At 46.2% G+C, this 23,656-nt stretch overlaps 1 protein-coding gene across 2 annotated transcripts in view; it reads left to right on the top strand.

Annotated features, from left to right (window-relative positions):
• LY75 (lymphocyte antigen 75) overlaps window positions 1–23,656 on the top strand; it is an 80,051-nt gene that overhangs the window by 36,074 nt on the left and 20,321 nt on the right. For both annotated transcript variants that reach the window (XM_064164264.1, XM_064164257.1), the window contains 11 exons: window positions 4,197–4,278; window positions 5,625–5,696; window positions 6,962–7,085; window positions 9,075–9,110; window positions 9,376–9,551; window positions 11,384–11,448; window positions 13,128–13,204; window positions 16,181–16,317; window positions 17,879–17,984; window positions 19,847–20,007; window positions 21,000–21,129. In XM_064164264.1, the coding sequence (XP_064020334.1) occupies window positions 4,197–4,278; window positions 5,625–5,696; window positions 6,962–7,085; window positions 9,075–9,110; window positions 9,376–9,551; window positions 11,384–11,448; window positions 13,128–13,204; window positions 16,181–16,317; window positions 17,879–17,984; window positions 19,847–20,007; window positions 21,000–21,129 (1,166 nt within the window). The remainder of the gene's footprint in view (window positions 1–4,196; window positions 4,279–5,624; window positions 5,697–6,961; window positions 7,086–9,074; window positions 9,111–9,375; window positions 9,552–11,383; window positions 11,449–13,127; window positions 13,205–16,180; window positions 16,318–17,878; window positions 17,985–19,846; window positions 20,008–20,999; window positions 21,130–23,656) is intronic.

The raw sequence follows: 23,656 nt of genomic DNA on the forward strand, positions 1-23,656 counted from the left end.
GATTGGTTAGAAATAACATTTCAATGAGGGCACCTTACTGGAAAGAAATCAGTTGCCTTTTATATGCACAGCTCTGCTGCTGTAGTTGTTCTAAATCTAGAAAGCCTCACTAAGACTTGAGTTTGCAAGAGAAGAATACTTTTGTTCTGAACACACTGCTCAAAACAGCTGTAAAGCTGAGGTGCAAGTTGTAGTAATTCCATTAATACAGCTCCTTTTTTCTTCCTCTAAGGAGTTGGTGTTTAGGTGGATGGGAGATTCAGCTAATGGCAGGAGTCTGTTCCAGAGGGAAGAGCAAGAGGCCAAATGGACTTCATATATGCTTTTAGGCCAGCACTGCTAGGGATTGAACAATGCCATAAATTGCATGCTTAGGGAGTTGAGCCACGACTTCTGGCCTGCAACAGGACCAGTGTGGCCAGTAGGATGAGGGAGGTTATTCTTCCTCTGTGCTCAGCACTGGTCAGGCCACACCTTGAGTACTGTGTCCAGTTCTGGGCCTCTCAATTCAAGAGAGATGTTGAGGTGCTGGAAGGTGTCCAGAGAGGGGCAAAGAAGCTGGTGAGGGGCCTGGAACACAGCACTGTGAGGAGAGGCTGAGGGAGCTGGGGGTGTGCAGCCTGCAGAAGAGGAGGCTCAGGGCAGAGCTCATTGCTGTCTACAACTCCCTGAAGGGAGACTATAGCCAGGTGGGGTTGGGCTCTTCTCCCAGGCAAGCAGCAACAGAACAAGGGGACAGCCTCAAGCTGTGCCAGGGGAGGTCTGGGCTGGATGTTGGGAGGAAGTTGTTGTCAGAGAGAGTGATTGGCATTGGAATGGGCTGCCCAGGGAGGTGGTGGAGTGGCTGTGGCTGGAGGTGTTGAAGCCAAGGCTGGCTGGGGCACTTAGTGCCATGGTCTGGTTGATTGGGCAGGGCTGGGTGCTAGGTTGGGCTGAATGAGCTTGGAGGTCTCTTCCAACCTGGTTGATTCTATGAAATACTTTTATAAAAATACTTCTTGTCCAGAACTAGGTTGAGCTCCAAACCACAGTAACTGCACTTGGGCTCTTTATCATGTGTTGGAGCTGATGTAAGGGACAGAAAAAAATCCCCAGCAGTAAGAATAGAACAGTAGAAAAACTACTGGTTTATATTCTCTTAACATTGGTCTAACCTGCATTTATCTACCCCTGCACAACACTGACTTTTTCAATGGAAGTTTTAGTTCTTTGGGAAGGAAAAGCCACTGGTATTCTGCAGGGATTGCTGGAGATGTAGTTCTTTCATTGATAATCAGCCTGGAGTCCATAGTAAACCATAAACTGCACCTATTTTTTAGGTTAAAAGTCAGGATAATCTCGATTTTTTGGATACCAGTTCATAGGGTGAATCTTGAATACTTTGCAATGAGGAGACAGATACTTAAAATACAAGCAGACTCCTTGCTGCAGGCTTAATTGCAGTAGAGAATCAGTTAATATTTGTCTTAAATGCTTGGCTATATTATTTTCAGTGATGAGATGATAGTATAATTACAGAGGCACTCAAAGGGCCTTATATAAGGTTAAAAAGGATATCAAAGGTAGTGTAGCAGTTAGTGGATTGCTTATCATAGCATCAACCAGGTTGGAAGAGACCTCCAAGATCACCCAGCCCAACCTAGCACCCAGCCCTGCCCAAGCAACCAGACCATGGCACTAAGTGCCCCACAAAGGCTTGGCTTCAACATCTCCAGGCACAGCAACTGCACCACCTCCCTGGGCAGCCCATTCCAGTGCCAATCACTCTCTCTGCCAACAACTTCCTCCTGACATCCAGCATAGACCTCCCTTGGCACAACTTGAGACTGTGTCCCCTTGTTCTGTTGCTGCTTGCCTGGCAGCAGAGCCCAACCCCACCTGGCTACAGCCTCCCTTCAGGTAGTTGTAGACAGCAATCTGCACTGGTTAGACCACACCTTGAGTACTGTGTTCAGTTCTGGGCTCCCCAGTTTAGAAGGGACATCGAAATGCTTGAGCATGTCCAGAGAAGGGCGACGAGGCTGGGGAGAGGCCTTGAGCACAGCCCTACGAGGAGAGGCTGAGGGAGCTGGGATTGGTTAGCCTGGAGAAGAGGAGTCTCAGAGGTGACCTTATTGCTGTCTGCAACTACCTGAGGGGTGGTTGTGGCCAGGAGGAGGTTGCTCTCTTCTCTCAGGTGGCCAGCACCAGAACGAGAGGACACAGCCAGGGGAGATTTAGGCTGGAGGTGAGGAGAAAGTTCTTCCCTGAGAGAGTCATTGGACACTGGAATGGGCTGCCCGGGGAGGTGGTGGAGTCGCCGTCCCTGGAGCTGTTCAGGGCAGGACTGGACGTGGCACTTGGTGCCATGGTCTGGCCTTGAGCTCTGTGGTAAAGGGTTGGACTTGATGATCTGTGAGGTCTCTTCCAATCCTAATAATACTGTGATACTGTGCCATGAGCTCTGCCCTGAGCCTCCTCTGCTGCAGGCTGCACACCCCCAGCTCCCTCAGCCGCTCCTCATAGTGTTTGTGCTCCAGGCCCCTCCCCAGCTTTGTCGCCCTTCTCTGGACACCTTCCAGCACGTCAACATCTCTCTTGAATTGAGGAGCCCAGAAAAGGACGCAGCACTCAGGGTGTGACCTGACCAGTGCTGAGTACATCATGGCTGAACAGTTTCAAAAGAACCAAGAATGTTCATTGATGTCTAAGTGCTCAGTCAGCTGGAAAATATTGTTCTATTTTCAGGAGTGTTTGTAAACTGGGAGGGAAGCAGGACAAATTCCTGACCTGGCACACTTTATTACATAAACCCCAGATAGAAGTTCAGATACCTCTTAAACTTGCTCTTGTTCCTCAGGTAATTACTGCAGGTCCTTTTGAAATGAGCATCTCAAATTAACTTTGTAGTAGATATTCCTCTGTGGTGATCAGTTGCTTATGCTGCACTAAGTCTGTAGGTGACAATGAGGAGGGGAGGGTTGAGCAATGTCTGATTCATCATTTGAAAGAACAGTCACAAGAAAATAAATCCCTGAAGGCAAATTGCCAGAAGCCACTTGGCTGCTTGACATCCCTGAATGTTGGCTCACAGTTCTTCTTCCTCTGGAGTGGTACAGGGCATTTAACCTCTTGGAAGGCTCCTCAGTGATACTAAAAGACTGAAGACTCATCAGTGTGATCAGATCACAATTCCAGGATCATACAAGCACATGAATGTCAGAAAATTGATACTGGAGTTTGCAAAAACCCCAGAATGGGAATTGCTGGTGCCTGATGCTTTTCCTCTCATGGGAATGCTACCAAATGCAGTGCTGATGTCCTTGGGTTTCATGTCCCTAGCCCATGTCCTCTGGGCTGAGCTACTGTTTGTTGGTGCTGCACTGTCAGCTCTTTTGGGCTCAATCTAGCACCTTTATGGTGGCATGTGTGGAATAGTAGTGGCATAGTCTCACTAAAGGATTTCTTAACTTTGGTCTCTGAATCCATAACATTGCTCATACAGGTAAGGTCTGGATCCATCTCTCCATGTCATAAAGTTATTTTCATAAACTTTCCAAGGTCTGTCTTAAAATGACTTTGTCATCACTTTTATTGGGAGCCTTTTCTCAACTCTGACCTCTGCTGTTCAGCCTTTACTTGCAGTTTGTTTCTGAGTTGTGATTCGTTCAGAGTTTCTCCTCAAGTAGCTTCTTTTCTTGGAGAGTAGTCTCCTGAGGTACTGTACAGAATAATTATGTCCTTTCCCTTTCTTATTTTTTATCATGGCTAGACAAGAAATTCACTAATTCTTGTTCCTAGAATCAGTCAGAGCTGGAAGGGACCACTAGGAGCAGCCAGTTCCAACCCCCTTGCCATGGGCAGGGACACCCTACCCTAGAGCAGGCTGCACACAGCCTCAGCCAGCCTGGCCTCAAACACCTCCAGCCATGGGGCCTCAACCACCTCCCTGGGCAACCCATTCCAGCCTCTCACCACTCTCATGCTCAACACCTTCCTCTTCAGCTCCTAGGGGAAGGCATCCTGCAGGTCTTAGAGGGAGGTGCAGAAGATAAGCCTGCCGTTATGCCCATTTACTCTTTGAACTGCTACAACTTGCAGAAGTAAAGCTTTGGTTTGCTGCTTCATCCTAAGTAATGCCATAACATGAATCAGTCTTCCTGTAAATTGAGCTGAACTCTATATCTGGCTAAAGATTTTATCTTGTTTCTTTACAGCAATGACAGATGGGTATGGATTGGAATGAATAAGAGGAGTCCAGATTCTCTGGGAACCTGGCAGTGGAGTGACGATAAACCTGTAAGTTAACTTCTAACCAGGACGCCTCCTGTCCTGATTTATCTCAGCTTGGATTAAATGTAGATTGATAAATGCTTTAATTAAATATAGCAGATCCTTCAACAGATGAATAAATCAGAGGAAGATTGTTCACTTAAGAGCTGCCCTCCAGACAGATTTCCAGTTAAAAACATATCTTTAATAAAGCTAACCTGATTTTGTCTCTATTGCATTAACATAGTTTCACACAATTATACTAGTAAACATCTGAGAGCTAGTGGAGAGAATGCAACATGAGCCAGCAGTGTGCCCAAGTGGCCAAGAGAGCCAATGGCATCCTGGCCTGGATCAGGAACAGTGTGGCCAGCAGGACAAGGGAGGTTGTTCTGCCCCCGCTCTGGTCAGGCCACACCTTGAGTACTCTGTCTAGTTCTGGGCTCCTCAGTTCAAAAGAGATGTTGAGGTGCTGGAATGTATCCAGAGAAGGGCAATGAAGCTGATGAGGGGCCTGGAGCAGAGCCCTGTGAGGAGAGGCTGAGGGAGCTGGGGGTGTGCAGCCTGGAGACGAGGATGCTCAGGGCAGACCTCATTGGTCTCTACAACTACCTGAAGGGAGGCTGTAGCCATGTGGGGTTGGGCTCTTCTCCCAGGCAATCAGCAACAGAAGAAGGAGACACAGTCTGAAGTTGTGCCAGGGGAAGTCTAGGCTGGATGTTAGGAGGAAGTTGTTGTCAGAGAGAGTGATTGGCATTGGAATGGGCTGCTCAGGGAGGTGGTGGAGTTGCTGTGCCTGGAGGTGTTGAAGCCAAGCCTTTATGGGGCACTTAGTGCCATGGTCTGGTTGATTGGCATGGTCTGGGATCTTGGATGATGTTGGAGGTCTCTTCCAGCCTTGTTGATTCTGTGATTCTGTGCCACCACAGTGGGTGGAGTTAATCAGTTCATCATAGTTTAACAGAATTATACCAGTGAACACCTAGAAGCTAGTGGTGATAACACATCTTCATGCCACCACGGGGGATAGAGTTCAACAGATCATCACAGTTTAACGCAATTATACTAGCAAACATCTAGGAGCTAGTGGAGAGAACACAGTATCTTCATGCCACCACGGGGGGTAGACTTAATCAGTTCATCTCATTGATATGGAGACATCTCCAAAAATCTCTTATTCAAAGTACTTGATTTACTTGCCTGAAATGTCATAACAGTTATGTAGACTCAAAGCTGGTCCAGCACTGGTATTTAACACATATTAAACTGGTGATAAACAGAATGGGATCTCAGGTTTGAATGGCTATCTCTGGGGATTACCATAGCAAAAACAGCTGTAAAGTAATCCTTCTCTCCTCCTGTCTGTCCTGTAGGTAACCAGTGTTATTATGCCACTTGATTATATGGAGGATGAATATGACACAAGAGACTGTGCTGCACTCAAGGTTAGTTTCAATGTCTTTCAAAAACAACATGCACACTTTACATGGAAGTGCTTGGAACAACACACTTCTCCCAGCCATATATTGAGTTTAGGTTGACTTCTGAGATGTTTTCTTTGCATAGTGAAAAAGTAGCTAGAGTTCCCTTTACCAGTCTACACTTAGCATCAGTTTTCACTTAGGCAGTTTTGGTGCACAGAATGCTGTGCATTCTGTTTTGATGAACAGAATGATGAACTTCCTTAAGTAAGCTGAAGAAGAGGCAGCAGTGTGCCCAGGTGGCCAGAAGAGCCAATGGCATCCTGACCTGGATCAGGAAGAGTGTGGCCAGCAGGACAAAGGAGGTTATTCTTCCCCTGTATTCAACACTGGTCAAGCCACATTTTGAGTGCTGTGTCCAATTCTGGGCTCCTCAATTCAAGAGATATGTTGAGGTGCTGGGAGGTGTCCAGAGAAGGGCAGCAAGGCTGGGGAGGGGCATGGAGCACAGCCCTGTGAGGAGAGGCTGAGGGAGCTGGAGGTGTGCAGCCTGCAGCAGAGGAGGCTCAGGGCAGAGCTCATTGCTGCCTGCAGCTCCCTGAAAGGCTACAGCCAGGTGGAGTTGGTCTCTTCTGCCAGGCACCCAGCAACAGAAGAAGGGGACACAGCCTCAAGTTGTGCTGTGGGAGATCTAGGCTTGATATGGGGAGAAAGTTGTTGGCAGAGAGAGTGATTGGCATTGGAAAGAGCTGCCCAGGGAGGTGGTGAAGTCACTGTATCTGGAGATGTTGAAGCCAAGGCTGGCTGAGGCACTTAGTGCCATGGTCTGGTTGATTGGCCAGGGCTGGGTGCTAGGTTGAGCTGGATGATCTTGGAGGTCTCTCCCAACCTGGTTGGTTCTGTGATTCTATTGACTTCTTTTAAACTGTAAAGTATTTTACTACCAATCCTTTTCAGTGTTGCATAATGCTGTATACTGTGTGTCTCTTGTGTATTACACATAACACCTAAGGATGTAACCTAGAGTCTGAAACAAAAAAGCAGTCAGAGCCTTACCAGGTGTTTAACATCTAGATTGTATTTTCTGATCTGCAAATTTGAAACCTGTAGTAGGATGCACTTGAGAAGTTCCAGGTGTGCATGCCCCTTTTTATATGAAATAAATTGTGGGAGTAACTCCCCAGTGAAATAGGCTGGCTTGGCCACCAGACCTTTTAATGCAGTTTCATGTCACACCTCAGAGGCCTGTGCTGTACCAACTCACTTCTCTGTTTCTGCCTTTTTTACAGACCTCTCAGTTTTCACGAAGATCATTTTGGAGGTTTTACTTCCATGAAGGCAGAGACCTGGAATTTTACTTCAAGCCTTTTGATTGTGAAGCCAAACTTGAGTGGGTGTGCCAGATAACAAAAGGTAAACTACAGTTGCATCCATGGCCATTTCACCTCACGGGAAAGAGGTTATTATTTGTTACCTCTGAGTTGTCATCACCACCATCAGAATATTTGCAAACAATTGGTTTGCCATTTCCTTTCTGAACTCTTAAGAGGACAGTGCAGGAGATGTCTTGTGTGTTTCACATGCATACAGATGTGAGCTTGGAATATTCAATGCTGTATTGGAAAGTAACTGTGAGGAAGATGCAGTATCAGTACCCCCATGTTGTCTCTTGACTGATGAAGTAATGGCTTCTCATTAAGGAGGTTGATAAAAGACACCAAGTAGCAGCATTTGTGGACTTCTCTTTATTTTCCAACACAAAGCACTTCTGATTCTATGATTTTTCTTAGTGATATTTGTAACCATGTGAACACAGATATCTTGGGTGCATGGTTTGTTTCAGTTTTAGGTGAATTAGCCTTTACCAGAAAAAGTGGTGTATTATTCCCCACTCTCACAGAGGAGTGGGGAATACAAAAGAATGCCATGGCCTGTCTGCACAGATCCAGGTTTTTCCATGTGGTATGGAAAATGCTGCAATCCAGTAGGCTTTTCTACATTTTGATTGGTTGGTCAAAGGCATTTCAGGAAAGGAAAATTCATTGTTGTGGGGAGATGCAGGTTAACTGTATTAGTCTGTCACTTGCATTCTGATTGTGAGGAAGAAACCCACAGTTCATAGAATCATAGAATCAACCAGGTTGGAAAAGAGCTCCAAGCTCATCCAGTCCAACCTAGCACCCAGCCCTGGCCAATCAACCAGACCATGGCACTAAGTGCCCCAGCCAGGCTTGGCTTCGACACCTCCAGGGACAGCAACTCCACCACCTCCCTGGGCAGCCCATTCCAATGCCAATCACTCTCTCTGCCAACAACTTCCTCCTAACATCCAGCCCAGACCTCCCCTGCCACAACTTGAGACTGTGTCCCCTTGTTCTGTTGCTGGCTGCCTGGCAGCAGAGCCCAACCCCACCTGGCTACAGCCTCCCTTCAGGCAGCTGCAGACAGCAATGAGCTCTGCCCTGAGCCTCCTCTGCTGCAGGCTGCACACCCCCAGCTCCCTCAGCCTCTCCTCCTAGGATTTGTGTTCCAGGCCCCTCCCCAGCCTTGCTGCCCTGCTCTGGACACCTTCCAGCACCTCAACATCTCTCTTCAATTGAGGAACCCAGAACTGGACACAGCACTCAAGATGTGGGCTGAGCAGTGTTGAGTACAGGGGATGTTTAAGACTGAGGTGTGCAAAAGTCCTGTTAGTTTTCCATCAGCTTATTTGAAACTATTAAACAGGTATCATCTCCTATTATTTTTTCCATCATGCTTACTGAGATTCATGAGCACAGGGAGAGTGATTGGCATTGGAATGGGCTGCTCAGGGAGGTGGTGGAGTTACCATCCCTGGAGATCACAGTATCACAGTATCATCAGGGTTGGAAGAGACCTCACAGATCATCAAGTCCAACCCTTTACCACAGAGCTCAAGGCTAGACCATGGCACCAAGTGCCACGTCCAATCCTGCCTTGAAGTGCCCCAGGGACGGCGACTCCACCACCTCCCTGGGCAGCCCATTCCAGTGTCCAATGACTCTCTCAGTGAAGAACTTTCTCCTCACCTCCAGCCTAAATCTCCCCTGGCACAGCTTGAGGCTGTGTCCTCTTGTTCTGGCGCTGGCCACCTGAGAGAAGAGAGCAACCTCCTCCTGGCTACAACCACCCCTCAGGTAGTTGTAGACTATGCTGAAGCCAAGCCTGGCTGGGGCACTTAGTGCCATGGTCTGGTTGATTGGGCAGGGCTGGGTGCTAGGTTGTGCTGGATGATCTTGGAGGTCTCTTCCAACCTGCTTGATTCTATGATTGTCTGAATTCATCACTGTCATTATTGGTGATCAGAGTCATGTCAGAATCATAGAATCAAGGTGAACTTGAAGTGACTTTTGCTGTTGTTCTTTTGTTTCCCCTGGACAGGTAGTACTCCAAAGACACCTGAGTGGTATATTCCAGGTAAATGAACTTTTTTTGTGTATTCTCCATGTGAATGTAGTTGCTTATGCTCTATGTCTTTTAATTACAGTAGTTTAATCACTACTGTATTACTTGTATGATACTAACAAAGGTCATGACTGATAGAATTTGATGCTGAGAGAGCTCAGAGTGTAAGGAGTGTTGCTTCTTCGCAGCATCAAACTGAAATGCCTTACTACAGTCAGAAAATAAAGGATGAGGTTTTCAGAATTGCTTTCTTCTGTCTGATATTTCTGCTGTGTAGATGAAATTGGAATTCATGGAGCCCCACTTGTTGTTGATGGAGCTGAGCTGTGGTTTGTACCAGATAAAAATCTGAGCTACCAGGAAGCTATTTTCTACTGTCAAAACAATGATAGTGACCTGGCCTCTGTGGAGTCTTACCCAAAACTCAGGACAATACTGTCTCAAATAGAAAAGGTAAGCTGATGTAGTCTGTCTAACAAACACTTTTCAGTACAGCAAAGTTTTCTTACCAGTATTTCCAAGAAAAGAGGTTGCAAATCCATCATTTTTCTTGTTTTCATGCTCTCCTTACTAGTTTTTAATTGTACTTGAAAAGAAGTGTTTAAAGATAATTATTTTAATGCTAGTCCTGAAGGAAAGTGATGATGTTTAAAAGTAGCTTTAGTAACATGAAAAAACACCCCAAAGGAAAACTCTTCCAAGGGGAGACAAAGTGTCATAACAGGACCAGCATGTAGGCATCTCATTGTCTGCAGTTCTGGAGCCCCCAACACAAGCAGGACATGGAACTGTTAGAGTGAGTCCAGAGGAGGGCCACGAAGATGCTCAGAGGGCTGCAGCAGCTCTGCTATGAGGACAGGCTACAAGAGTTGGGGCTCTTCAGTCTGGAGAAGAGAAGGATTCAAGGAGACCTTACAGTGGCCTTCCAGTATCTGAAAGGGGCTACAGGAAGGCTGGGGAGGGATTACTTACAAGGTTTTGTAATGACAGGATGAGCAGGAATGGGTTTAAACTGGCAGAAGGGAGATTTAGACTAGATGTTAGGAGGAAGTTCTTTGCAGTGAGGGTGGTGAGACACTGGCACAGGTTGCCCAGGGAGGGTGTGACTGCTTCCTCCTTGGAGGTGTTCAAGGCCAGGTTGGATGAAGCCTTGAGCAACCTTGGTGCAAGGTGCCTCTGCCTATGGCAGGAGGTTGGAACTGGATATCTTGAAGGTCCCTTCCAACCTAACCCATTCTATGATTCTAAGTACTTCACTAAGAGTTGTGCCAGGTCTTCATTTGATGCATGGAAGTGCAGATGACTTTTCATCTGATGAGAGGATTTAATTAGAAGTGCATGATGGTCTGGTAGCTTTTACTGAAAGGGCCTTGTTGTGTTCAGAGCATTAAAGTGCATTCTTTTAAGGCATCTTAGAACAAACAAGTTTCAGCACCTCTGGCACTACCTGTCTTAGTGCTACTGCTTCTGAGATGATGCTTGGTGAAGTTAGCAACTTGAAAGCTCTCTTCATTAAATTTCTCCTGACAAGAAGTTATCTGCAAAGAGAAATTGCAAGGCAGAAAAAAGCAGAGGCTTTGATATGCTGCATTTGTAACGTTTTGGTGAAGTATTTGTTGATAAGATACCTGCTGGAAGAACAGGATTATTCTAAGGAAGGAAGGTTCTGTGGAACCACATCAGCTTTAGAGAATCAGCCAGGGTTGGAAGGGACCACAAGGAGCAGCCAGTTCCAACCCCCCTGCCATGGCCAGAGACACCCTAATCTAGAGCAGGCTGCACACAGCCTCAGCCAGCCTGGCCTTAAACACCTCCAGCCATGGGGCCTCAACCACCTCCCTGGGCAACCCATTCCAGCCTCTCACCACTCTCATGCTCAACAACTTCCTCCTCACAACCAGTCTGAATCTCCCCACCTCCAGCTTTGCTCCATTGCCCCCAGTCCTGTCACTACCTGACAGCCTGGGCAGCTTGCACCTATGTCCTGTTTGTATGGTGGTGTTCCTGATGTGGGTTTTACAGGAATGATGTATATAGCACACACTTAAGACAGTGTTGCAAGTTACCCTGCAGCTTTGTCCAGGACAGTGGACAAAAGGCTTTATTTTTCTAGTAGATATGGGGCTCCATGTATGTGACAAATCAGCCTCACACTGTGTTCTTTCCTGCTGCTGGAGAGCAGTAATTCCTGCCCATTTAGAAGCATTGAATTATCCTTGGTAGAATCTGGAGCTCTTTCTCTTTGGCTTGTGAAATACTGAGCTGTTTGTTCTTTATTTCCACAGTTATCAAACAGTGAACAGAAGTGGTGGCTGAAGTTCATTGATTATGGCTACAGTTACCATTCGCCGTATGTACACTAGTTGTGAGATAATTGATTGGAACCCTCTCTTGGGTTTTTTTGATGTGCTTTTAAGTAGTAGATTTAACCAGAAGGATTTCTGAAGGGGAATATCAGATTTGTAAAAGGTTACATTCCTAAGGAGTAAGATAAATGATTTGAACTCAGCTAGAAAATAGCACAGCACTGTTCTTCACTTTCATTCATATATACCTGCATCTGTTCCTGCTGTGCTAAACTTACCACCACAGAGTGCCTAAGCCAGAGAAAGTAGAGTTGTGTACTGCTCACCCCAAGCAATTAGTGCTTAAGACACTGTGGGTGTACAATTATAGAGTGGATATCTTTCAAAATATTATTGAAATGTTTTAATTCCCTGCCAGATTCTGAGTCAGACTCCAATTAGAAGCATTATTAGTAGCAAAACTCAAATTCCTAATGGCTAAATGATAACTGAATTCATAACCCATTTCTTCTGAGCTCCAGATTTCAGGCTGTTGTGCTTTGCTGTCTTAGTCCTGGCACATGAATCCTTGAAGTCTGTGGTCCTAGTAGCTCATCTATTCCATTGATCTTTAAAATCCTTTTATTGTTTTTAAGCCACTTCTCTCTTCTAATGGGAGAACTGGGGGGAAAAAAGTGATTTGCCATTGGAATGGGCTGCCCAGGGAGGTGGAGGAGTCACCGTGCCTGGAGGTGTTCAAGCAAAGCCTGGATGAGGCACTTAGTGCCATGGTCTGGTTGATTGGATAGAGCTGGGTACTAGGTTGGACTGGATGATCTTGCAGGTCTCTTCCAGCCTGGTTGATTCTATTCTGCTCTATTCTGAATGAATCTCTGTCTGGCTTTGAGGATGCATGAGAAATACCTGAGAACAGGGAGTGGGAAACTGCTTTAAGACATTGCTCTTCCAGTTAGTTAATGCCAATGTCTTGGAAGGCTTACATATAGTATGGCCCTCTAGTGCTGAGATGAGTCACAGCAAACCTAGCACCCTGCCACTGCTAGCTGCAGCGAAAGATCATGGTCTCCTGACAAGGAAAGAGTTTGCACTTTCCAAAATGTTAAAGCAATATCATAGAATCAAGCAGGTTGGAAGAGACCTCCAAGCTCAGCCAGCCCAACCTAGCACCCAGCCCTGTCCAGTCAACCAGACCATGGCACTAAGTGCCTCAGCCAGGCTTTGCTTCAACACCTCCAGATACAGTGACTCCACCACCGCCCTGGGCAGCCCATTCCAATGCCAATCACTCTCTCTGACAACAACTTCCTCCTAACATCCAGCCTAGACCTCCTGGCACAGTTTCAGACTGTGTCCCCTTGTTTTGTTGCTGGTTGCCTGGCAGAAGAGACCAACCCCACCTGGCTACAAGAACATGGGGGCTACTGCCCATTCTCATCACTTATCCTGCCTGTGCTGTGGTTTGCAGCATGATGATAAACAACCTCCTACTCTCATTCTCCACATCTTCTCAAGACAAATTTAATTTGGCCATGGTACACAAATACTGAGCCTACCACGTTTGTTCCTTCTCTAGTTTTCTCCCCTCTATCCTTTCTGTTGTTCTGGGGCATCTCCTAGAAGCAGTTACAAGCCCAAATTTTTGTTTGCACTGACTGTCACTATCAGAGTTTCCACCTGAAGATCAGCATGGATTGGAGATTGACTCTGAAATGTTTCTATCCAGTTTGCAGTTATTTTCACGCTTCCATGATCGATTCCTGAGAGATTGCTGGTATGTTTCTAGAAAGAACTGGTACAGAGGTAAGACTGGTTCTATTTTTTTTCCACTCTTCTCTGTCATTACTTTTTATTAAGAAAAAAAAATGTAATTACTGTTCTGCCCAGCCTCTTCCACTGAATGCAAATTGGTAGTGAATAAGGAGTAAATGGCCTCTTCATGATAATCACTGAATCATGGAATCAACCAGGTTGGAAGAGACCTCCAAGCTCAGCCAGACCAACCTAGCACCCAGCCCTGGCCAAGCAACCAGACCATGGCACTGAGTGCCCCAGCCAGGCTTTGCTTCAACACCTCCAGCCACAGCGACTCCACCACCTCCCTGGGCAGCCCATTCCAATGCCAATCACTCTGACAACAGCTTCCTCCTAACATCCACCCTAGACCTCCCCTGCCACAACTTGAGACTGTGTCCCCTTCTTCTGTTGCTGGTTGCCTGGCAGAAGAGCCCAACCCCACCTGGCTACAGCCTCCCTGCAGGCAGCTGCAGACAGCAATGAGCTCTGCCCTGAGCCTCCTCTGCTGCAGGCTGCACACCCCCAGCTCCCTCAGCCTCTCCTCACAGGCCCCTCCCCAGCCTTGCTACCCTTCTCCAAACACCTTCCAGCACCTCAATATCTCTCTTGAATTGAGGAGCCCAGAACTGGACACAGCACTCAAGGGGTGGCCTGAGCAGTGCTGAGCACAGGGGCAGAAGGACCTCCCTTGTCCTGCTGCCCACACTGCTCCTGAGCCAGCCCAGGATGCCATTGGCTTTCTTGGCCACCTGGACACTGCTGCCTCCTCTTCAGCTCCTCTCTCCCAGCACCCCCAGCTCCCTCTCTGCCTGGCTGCTCTCAGCCACTCTGGCCCCAGCCTATAGTGCTGCTTGGGGTTGTTGTGGCCAAAATGTAGAACCTTGCACTTGGCCTTGTTCAATCTCACCCCATTGGCCTCTGCCCACTCAGAATAATCTGATTGCATTTTTAATCATTTATTTCTTCATTATGGTAGAAGCCACAGTAATATATCTTGAATTCAGGTGACAACTTTTTATCTCTGATTGTCACACTTTTGCAAGATAAATTGATCAGGTGAAGTCTGCTCTAGGTGGATAACTTTTTGATTTTATGCTGCATACTCTGAGCTCAGGAAATTTAAGTTGTAAATTTGTGTTAGACAAAGGAGCTGGACTGAATATTTGCAGCCATGCCTGGATCTGAAGGTGAAAATATCACTGAGTAGTGGAGAGATACCAGAAGGGGTACATAGAGTAATGGAAATGCCACCTGGTGGTACTTGAAGCTTCTTACTTCCTTTTTGTCAACGTTTTATACTAGGGCTGTGTATAACCCCTAGAGAACAAATAGTTCCTCTTGTCTGCTACCTTTAGGGCACATCTCCCCCATTATTGTGTTTTATGCTATTGATTTGTTTTCATCCCTTTTGTCTAGGAAGCAAATCCAGTTACTGTAGCAACTGTGTAAAGCAGTACAGGCCAGACACTCTATATCACAGTATCATCAGGGTTGGAAGAGACCTCACAGGTCATCAAGTCCAACCCTTTACCACAGAGCTCAAGGCCAGACCATGGCACCAAGTGCCACGTCCAATCCTGCCTTGAACAGCTCCAGGGACGGTGACTCCACCACCTCCCCGGGCAGCCCATTCCAGTGTCCAATGACTCTCTCAGGGAAGAACTTTCTCCTCACCTCCAGCCTAAATTTCCCCTGGTGCAGCCTGAGTCTGTGTCCTCTTGTTCTGGTGCTGGCCACCTGAGAGAAGAGAGCAACCTCCTCCTGGCCACAACCTCCCCTCAGGTAGTTGTAGACAGCAATGAGGTCTCCCCTGAGCCTCCTCTTCTCCAGGCTAACCAATCCCAGCTCCCTCAGCCTCTCCTCGTAGGGCTGTGCTCAAGGCCTCTCCCCAGCCTCGTCGCCCTTCTCTGGACACGCTCAAGCATCTCAATGTCCCTCCTAAACTGGGGGGCCCAGAACTGAACACAGTACTCAAGGTGTAGTCTAACCAGTGGATGTTAAAGGATTCCTTTTGGCTTTAATGATCCTTAGGTCACAGACTCTTTGTGCCAGAGTATGAGATTAGTCCTCATTTTCAAAATCTCCTTATTTCATGGTTTCTCTTTTTTGATGTAGGCTCTGTCAATGTGAAGTGTTAACTACTGAAAGTAAGAGATCAGGCTCTGGATGTTTAGGGATACTGTTTTAGTGTCTGATGTAAAGAATTTGCATTGGTCTTTTGCTGTAGCTTTTAAAGCTTTAGACCACAGGCTCACAGGGTGTTAGGGGTTGGAAGGGACCCAAGGAGATCATCCAGTCCAACCCCCCTGCCAGAGCAGGACAATCCTATCTAACACAGATCACAGAGGAACACAGCCAGACAGACCTTGAGATGCTTCAGAGAAGGAGACTCAACAACCTGTCTGGGGAGCCTGTTCCAGTGCTCTGGAACCCTTACAGTAAAGAAGTTCCCCCAAGAGGTGGAACTTCTTGTGCTACAACTTACACCCATTGCTCCTTGTCCTATCCCAGGGAGCAGTGAGCAGAGCCTGTACCCCACTCCCGACTACCCCTCAGATGTTTATAAACATTGATTAAATCCCCTCTCAGTCTTCTCTTCTCCAGACTAAGCAGCCCCAGGTCCCTCAGCCTCTTCTCATAAACCATGCCCTCCTGTCCCCTCATCCTTGTAGCTCTCTGCTGGACCCTCTCTAGCAGACCCTTGTCCCTCTTCAACTGGGGAGCCCAAAACTGAAGGCAGTATTCAAGATGAGGTCTCAGCAGGACAGAGCAGAGGGGGAGGAGAACCTCCCTTGATCTGCTGAACACACTCTTCTTAATGCACCCCAAGATCCCATTGGCCTCCTTGGCCACAAGGGCACACTGCATAGTCCTTCACAGTGGTCACACTGAAAAAGACTTCCTATTGCTCTTTGCAGGGGTGGCAATTGGAGCAGGATGGGCATTGCCATAACTGTTCTTTTCAAACTTGTGTTTCTGCAGACTACCCAGTTAACTGCAACATGAAACTGCCTTTCATCTGTGAAAAAAACAATGCCTCCTTACTAGAGAGGCATGATCCCAGTTACCGCCCAGTCAGAGGAGGCTGCCCTAAAAGTTGGCTTCAGTTCCGGAATAAGGTATGGAGACAACTCAGATCAGTCACCCTGTGCTAGCTTGAGTGTAGCTGGGATGTTTTGGTATGAGGAATGAGATGATAGGCTGTGAAAAGGAAACACTGGTGATGGCTGCTGCACTCGTAGGCTTGCTGAGATGGATAAGAACAAGAGAGAGAACGCAGTTCAGTTGCTCTCTGCCTCTGGGGCTGCATGAACTTCTCTCTCTAACCCAGCTTGCTGCCTGACTAATCCTTCTGCTTCCTAACCCCCCTGGCAGACCCTCCAAACTTTCCTTGAATGTAAGGCAAAGTCTGGGGTAAGGTAGAGGGGTGGGGAGAAGGTGGAAGGGTGATTGGGAGCCCCTCCTGGGGACTCTGGTTTCTGGGAGGGCTGCTGTGTTTCTGTATTACCTTTTTAACTTGTCTGTTTCTCTCTGTATTGCAAATGTCTGCTTGTATATGGTGCTAAGCTCTAAATATAAAGCTTCATTCAATTTCCAGAGCTGCTGAGTCTAGTCTGGGTGATTTTCTTGATTGTGGAGGGGGGGGGCAGGTAACATCCAAACCATCACACACCTTTAACCTGTTTTCCATAGTCTAGTAAGCAGAAATGCCTTGTGGAAGGAGGTGAGGAAGTATCCCCTGTGTTCAGAAATTGACTGGGAGGTGGCTTTTGAAAGCTATGTGAAGCAATCAACATCTCCTCCACTTCTGTTCCTTATTCAGGGTTGATGGGTTCTTAATTTTAAAGAAGTGATTTTCATGTTTAGGTCCAGGAATGTTGCCTGCATTGTCTTATTTTGCCATCTGCTTTGAAGGAAGAGAAGGATTAGAGGGAGAGAAGATGAGGTTTCAGTGGCAGAAGCATCTTAGTTCTCTCACTGAATACTCATAGGCAGGCAGCAAGCTGTCAGATGCTGCATCCTAAGTTCTTTAAGGACTTAAGAGCTAGGAGCAGCTTTTAAGAGTGAACCAACAGATCAGAAGCCACAGAGTGGTGTATTTCAGTACTATGTTTTAAGGCAGACATCTAAAGTCGTAGTGAGACTGATCTCAGTTATTTGGCACACCATCATTTTGTACCTGAGAAGGAGTGTGCCTTGTGCCAAAGCTTGCAGATCTACTTCACATCAATGCAGAGCACAGCTTTGGAGTTCCCATGTAGTTTCCCACAAAAGGTAGCACATTACAATACAGGTTCCTGACCTATCTGACTTCAGAGTTCATGACCAACTTCTCCTTCTTAGAAACACTACCTGATTTAAAATTGCTGAATTGTGTTCATCAGTGAATGAGTTGTTAGTGAATGGGATCCTTTCATAGCTTGTCTTTTCTGCTGAATCTAATGAAAAACACATGCAGCTTTTATCTGTTCCTTTGATTTCTGAGAGAAAGAACTGTATGATATTGCAGGAAATTAGAAATGAGTTGTTAAGGTTGCTTTGACAACCTTTTTCTGTGAGTTATTTCTGAGGAGGCACTGGTATGATGCAAATCAGTGTCATTGTGTTTGTTTGTACCTGAGTTATTTCTGAGGAGGCACTGGTATGATGCAAATCAGTGTCATTGTGTTTATTTTGCAGTGTTTTATGAAGATGAAACCTGAATATTTAACATTTAATGCAGCTAATGAAAAATGTGTAACTTTTGGAGGCTCTCTTCCATCTATCTCAAATCAAGCTGAGCAAGGTACGATGGTGAACCCGGGGCGGGGGGGCACTTTTTAGTATGCAGCTTCTCTTCCAAATTCAGTAGAGTTCTGCTTAAGAACTTGAGCATAAAATCACTTAGTTATCTGCAGGCATATTGGAAGCATTCTGAAAATCTAAGTTAAAACTGTGCTATCGTTGCTTGTGTCACTGGAAGCATAGCATAGGAGTGCAGTCATCAAACATTTGAGCCAGTTTAAGAAGCAGCTTCTCTGTAAGATTGTAAGCTGCTAGAAAAAGAAATCTTGCATTAAGGGTTGAGGGTAAAAGGGTCATCACTGAATGAAGAATTCTCATGTTTTGCTTTGCAAGTTCAAACATAACTGAGACTTTGCACTGCAAAAAACACCTCAGGAGCTGCTTCCAAAATAAGCTCAGCAGCCGTCTGTGTGAAAAGAGGACGACAAGCACAGTGCCTGCTGGAGCACATAGGTCCTATGTCTTAAGTGTGTGTCTAAGCCAACCACCTGCAAGCTTTCAAGGACACTGATAGGAAGATGGAAGGCAGGGAAACTGCAAAACAGAGTGGTTCCACTGTTGGAACCTCACTCTCAGCTGTCAGATAAGCTGGAGTCACTGAGGTAAATGCAAGTGAAGAAGAAATATGTTCACACTGACTGCAGCTGAAGTTCAGCCATAAAGTGCTGAATGACACAGTTCTATTTGCATCAGTGTTCTTCTGGATGATCTATACCTGAAGTAACTCAGTTGAATTGTGCAATGTGCATGGAGCATACTTAATTCATAAGCCAATAACTTCTTGGCAACTGGAATATGGGAAGTGGACTACAGAGGCTGCCGGCAGCATCTGAGTGGTGTTCTCTTTTCTACTGCTGCTCTTGGAGTTGTAACCATACAGGAATATACATGTCTGAGGCCTGTGTGGTTTTGGATGCTTTTGAGATTGCAAAAGTGTAGCCATTCTGAAAACACTACATAGCAGGCTCTTTTGTCTGCTTTGGTGCATGTGGAAGTGGTTGCTGTTGTTTCTTGTTCATTCTTCTTTCCCTTTTGTAGTGTATATGGAAAGAAGGCACAGTCCTCTTCGAGAGGTGTGCCTCCTGTAGGCTGCTTCTGCTCTTCCCAGTGGCAATAGGTGTCTGGCTAGCTCTGACATGTGCATCTTCAGTGGCTTTGTCTAGCTCAGAAAATAGGCTCTGGCGAGTCTGCCATGCAGCCAATAGTTAAGACATGTCAGCAGTAGCTGATTGCACAGCTTCAATTTGTCTTCCTAATCTAGACAAGCTCAGTGAGTAGCTGGTGCCTGGGGACATGCTCAGTAAGAGGAGTCAAATTAAGGGGTTTTGTGCTGAGTTCTTTTACAACTACACCTAACTTCCTTTGTCCTGCCCTGCTTTCTCTGATGGTGGGGTGGGCAAACTCTGCCAAAATCCAAGAAATTACTCTGATTTATGGTGTACATGAACAGGAGAGAAAGATGGGAGCTACGACCTCCCCATCAATTCAGAGAAGACAGGAGAAAGCTCTTCTCTTAGCTCTGCAGGGAGAAAGTAGGTTTTGCAGTCCCCTGGGAAAGCAGCTACAGATGTTTGGATGTAAGTGCAAGAATACAAGTGATGGGCAGAGAAACAGGTTAAATCTGCTATGTGCTCCTCAGATGAGAGTTTAGAGGACAAAACCAACAGTGTGCTCCTTGCAGATAAAATCACCATGGAAGATGTTATCTTATGGGAGGAAGGGATAATAAGCATTTGGCAGTTACAAAGGGCTGGGAGAGGTAACACAAATGGGAATTGTCTTATCTTACCGAAGTGAAGTTTTTCAGGTGTTTACTGTTGTTGTCTTAAACACAATATGTACATTTACTCTTCTGCCCAACAGATTATATAACATCCTTGCTGCCTGGTATGCCAAAAGATATTTGGATTGGCTTGCAGTTTCTGTTCAGCACAAGGGAAAACAAATGGATAGATGAGAGCAGACTCTTGTATAGTAACTTTCACCCTCTACTGACAGGAAGACTAAGGAAAATTCCACTGGATGTAAGTTCTTACTTTTGACTTCTCTGTTGAGTAATGAAATTTGGAATATTGACCCTATCAAAAGAGAAGACTGCAACAAAAATTGTAACAGGTTGAATCCCCTGTTTAGTGGTTTCAATTGGCAAACCAAATTGCTGTCTACAACTACTTGAAGGGAGATTGTAGCCAGGTGGGGTTGGGCTCTTCTGCCAGGCACCTGGCAATAGAGCAAGAGGACACAGTCTGAAGCTGTGCCATGGGAGGTTCAGGCTGAATGTTAGGAGGAAGTTGTTGTCAGAGAGAGTGATTGGCATTGGAATGGGCTGCCCAGGGAGGTGCTGGAGTCTCTGTGCCTGGAGGTGTTGAAGGCAAGCCTGGCTGGGGCACTTAGTGCCATGGTCTGGTTGACTGGACAGTGCTGGGTGCTAGGTTGGACTGGATGAGCTTGGAGCTCTTTTCCCACCTGACTGATTCTATGAAGTGGCTGACAGTAATGGAGCTTTATTTGGAAGTTGCCATTAAGATAAAGGTAGACTGAGGTATGAAACAATGAAGGGTGAAGGAGAAGAGCTGAAACAATTATTTTAATGAGTCTTCTGGACCTTGTTTATGTAATGTAAAGACTGCATGAAAATAATCATCAACAAATGCCATCAGTCATTCTTGTTGCAGTTACACTTGGAACCCATCTCTAATCCATTACAGGCTGCTATTTTGTGTGTTGCTCTAACCCAGGGTGAGGCATAATAAATATAAGCAGATCACACCCACAAACAAGATTTATGTGGTAAATACTGTTAATATTCTCCCCTCTGGTTCAGGTTATGATTTCTTGGTTTGAGTCCAGACACCTGGTAGTGTTTGTAAAATAGCTAAGCTGTGTTGCACCACTCCTTTGAAGCTTCTTCAGCAAGTTCAGACAGCTCAGGTCTCTTAGCCTCATGTTCTTTCACCCTCTCTGCACAAGTATGTTTATGCCTTTGAGTCTGATAAAGCATATTTCTGGTTTTCAGCTTTTTGATGAAGAATTCAACAATCAGTGTGGTGTAATCCTCAATGGCCCCAAATCTCAGTATGTTGGAACGTGGAATTTCACTGCTTGTGCTGACAAGCACTACTTGGGTATATGCCAGAGGCCTATAGGTAAGTCTGAAGAGTCAAAATGATTGCAGCCAGAGCTTGCAGTTAAGATGCCAGGAGACCTTTTAATGCATGCAAATGGTTGCACTACAAGAGCAAGATTCTTGTAGAGGCTGAGCAGGTAAATTTTGGAAAAGCAGAGTGTGGAGGATCATCTCTCACCTATTTTCTCAGCCATTTAGACTATTTCCTTTTGCTTTTCAGAGCCCATTTCAGAGAGGTTCTGTTTTCCTGGGAGACTATATGGTTTCAGTGCTATGGGCTGCCCAGGGAGGTGGTGGAGTTGCCATCCTTGGAGGTGTTCAAGAAAGGACTGGATGAGGCACTTAGTGCCATGGTCTGGTTGACTGGATAGGGCTGGGTGCTAGGTTGGACTGGATGAGCTTGGAGGTCTCTTCCAACCTGGTTGATTCTATGATTGGCCAGGGCTGGGTGCTAGGTTGGACTGGATGAGCTTGGAGGTCTCTTCCAACCTGGTTTATTCTGTGATTGGACAGATCTGGGTGCTAGGTTGGCCTGGATGATCTTGGAGGTCTCTTCCAACCTGGTTGATTCTATGGTTCTATGGCAGATGGGGCTTTAATGCTGTATATGTAAAGAGGTCACATACATAAAGAGATGGAGCAAGTGATTTCTTTTTCCTCTGTGGAAGTGAGAACCTTGCAGTATTTCCATCCTCCTGTGTGTTTTAGCACTGTCAGAAAAGAGCATATGATACCTCATAAACATTGAAATCAATCTCCCTAAAGCAAATCTTGAGGGCATACATGGAGGGTGATAATTTGAAGTGATGCTGCTTCCCCTAGCTTTGCACAGATCTGTTGGTATTGAGTGGGTTTGCTTAATCTGAACTAAAAATAATGTTCTGCTGTAGCCACGTGGGTTGGTTGATGCCAGTTACTGGAAACAGATCAAACACATGGAGCTATTATATGTATTTAATGACTGCTATCAGCACATGTTCAGCATACCCACATCTGAGGATGTTCCTTTATGTAAATAGTCCTTTTAAGTAATTAACATGCTATCATCTAAAAAAAAACCCACCTACCCCACAGCCAGGTGGGCAGAACACCCAAGAATATGCCCACCTCCATTCTCACAGAGACAGAGATTGCCCTGCCCTCATTTAGCACAAATACTCTTCTGTTTTTCAGTGCCAATTACTTCAGATGTTGCCAATGTCCAGCTCAGAACCCTGGGTGGAAGAGTTGTAGTACTACACAATAAAAAAGGGGATTTTCATCAGTGTTGATCTATGCAGTGTCAGTCCAGGCTGACTAGAAGACTAAGTGCTTCTTCCTTGCCACAGCTGTAGAGGTTGTAGTGAGTAGGTTTTCAGACTGGCAGAGAATGTGTCCTGGCATGGCCTGATCTTACATTATCGTTGTATAGGAGCAATCAGGGTAATTCAGCAGGTGTCAGGGGTATCTGTCAGAGGATCCAGGTTGCCTAGAGCTTTATCCTAGGGAAAAAGGTGCCTCACAGTCCTTGGAACTCTTGACATATCCAGAGAAGGGTGAGGAAGCTGGTTAGGGGCCTGGAGCAGAGCCCTGTGAGGAGAGGCTGAGGGAGCTGGGGGTGTGCAGCCTGCAGAAGAGGAGGCTCAGGGCAGAGCTCATTGCTGTCTACAACTACCTGCAGGGAGGCTGTAGCCAGGTGGGGTTGGGCTCTGCTGCCAGGCAACAGCAAAACAAGGGGGGACAGCCTCAGGCTGTGCCAGGGGAGGACTAGGCTGGATGTTAGGAGGAAGTTGTTGTCAGAGAGAGTGATTGGCATTGGAATGGGCTGCCCAGGGAGGTGCTGGAGCAAATCCTGGCTGGGGCACTTAGTGCCATGGTCTGGTTGATTGGTCAGGGCTGGGTGCTAGGTTGGGCTGCATGATCTTGGAGGTCTCTTGCAACCTGGTTCTATGATTGTGATTTGCAGAACTTCCTGAGATTTTAATCATCATCAATTCCTGCTTTCAGAAGTGGGTACTGAGTGGTGCCCATGAACTCCGTGGTTCTTTTCCTTAGCTGTTCACCAAATGAAAGCATTTGGCATCAGACACAAACCACTTCAATCTGTTCCAGCCTTGTCACTTTCCCTATTTATTGAAAGCTGTAAATATCTAATTAATATTTTTTGTTTCTGTTTTCCTGTGTTTTGGAAAATGGCCCTGTCAGCCTGTCAATCATCCACTCATATCCTGGTATTTATAGAGGGAGATTTAAAGGAAACAAATTCCCTCTCAGACATTTCCTACTTCACATACATTAAATGTGATTGGTTTTCTCCCTTTTGGAAGGCAGACTGATTTTGTGTTGTATATAAAACGTTGGAGGTTGCCAGGCTTGCATGCTTTAGTTTGCCATCCACAAGCATGTTTGCATCTTGCATTTGCTGCATTTCATGCATAGAATGGCTAAAGTTGGAAGGGACCTTGGACATATGGAATCGTAGAATCAGGCAGGGTTGGAAGGGACCACAAGGAGCAGCCAGGTCCAACCCCCCTGCCATGCCCAGGGACACCCTACCCTAGAGCAGG

Source organism: Pogoniulus pusillus, chromosome 2 (genome assembly GCF_015220805.1).
Source record: "Pogoniulus pusillus isolate bPogPus1 chromosome 2, bPogPus1.pri, whole genome shotgun sequence".
Taxonomy (NCBI): Eukaryota; Metazoa; Chordata; class Aves; order Piciformes; family Lybiidae; genus Pogoniulus; species Pogoniulus pusillus.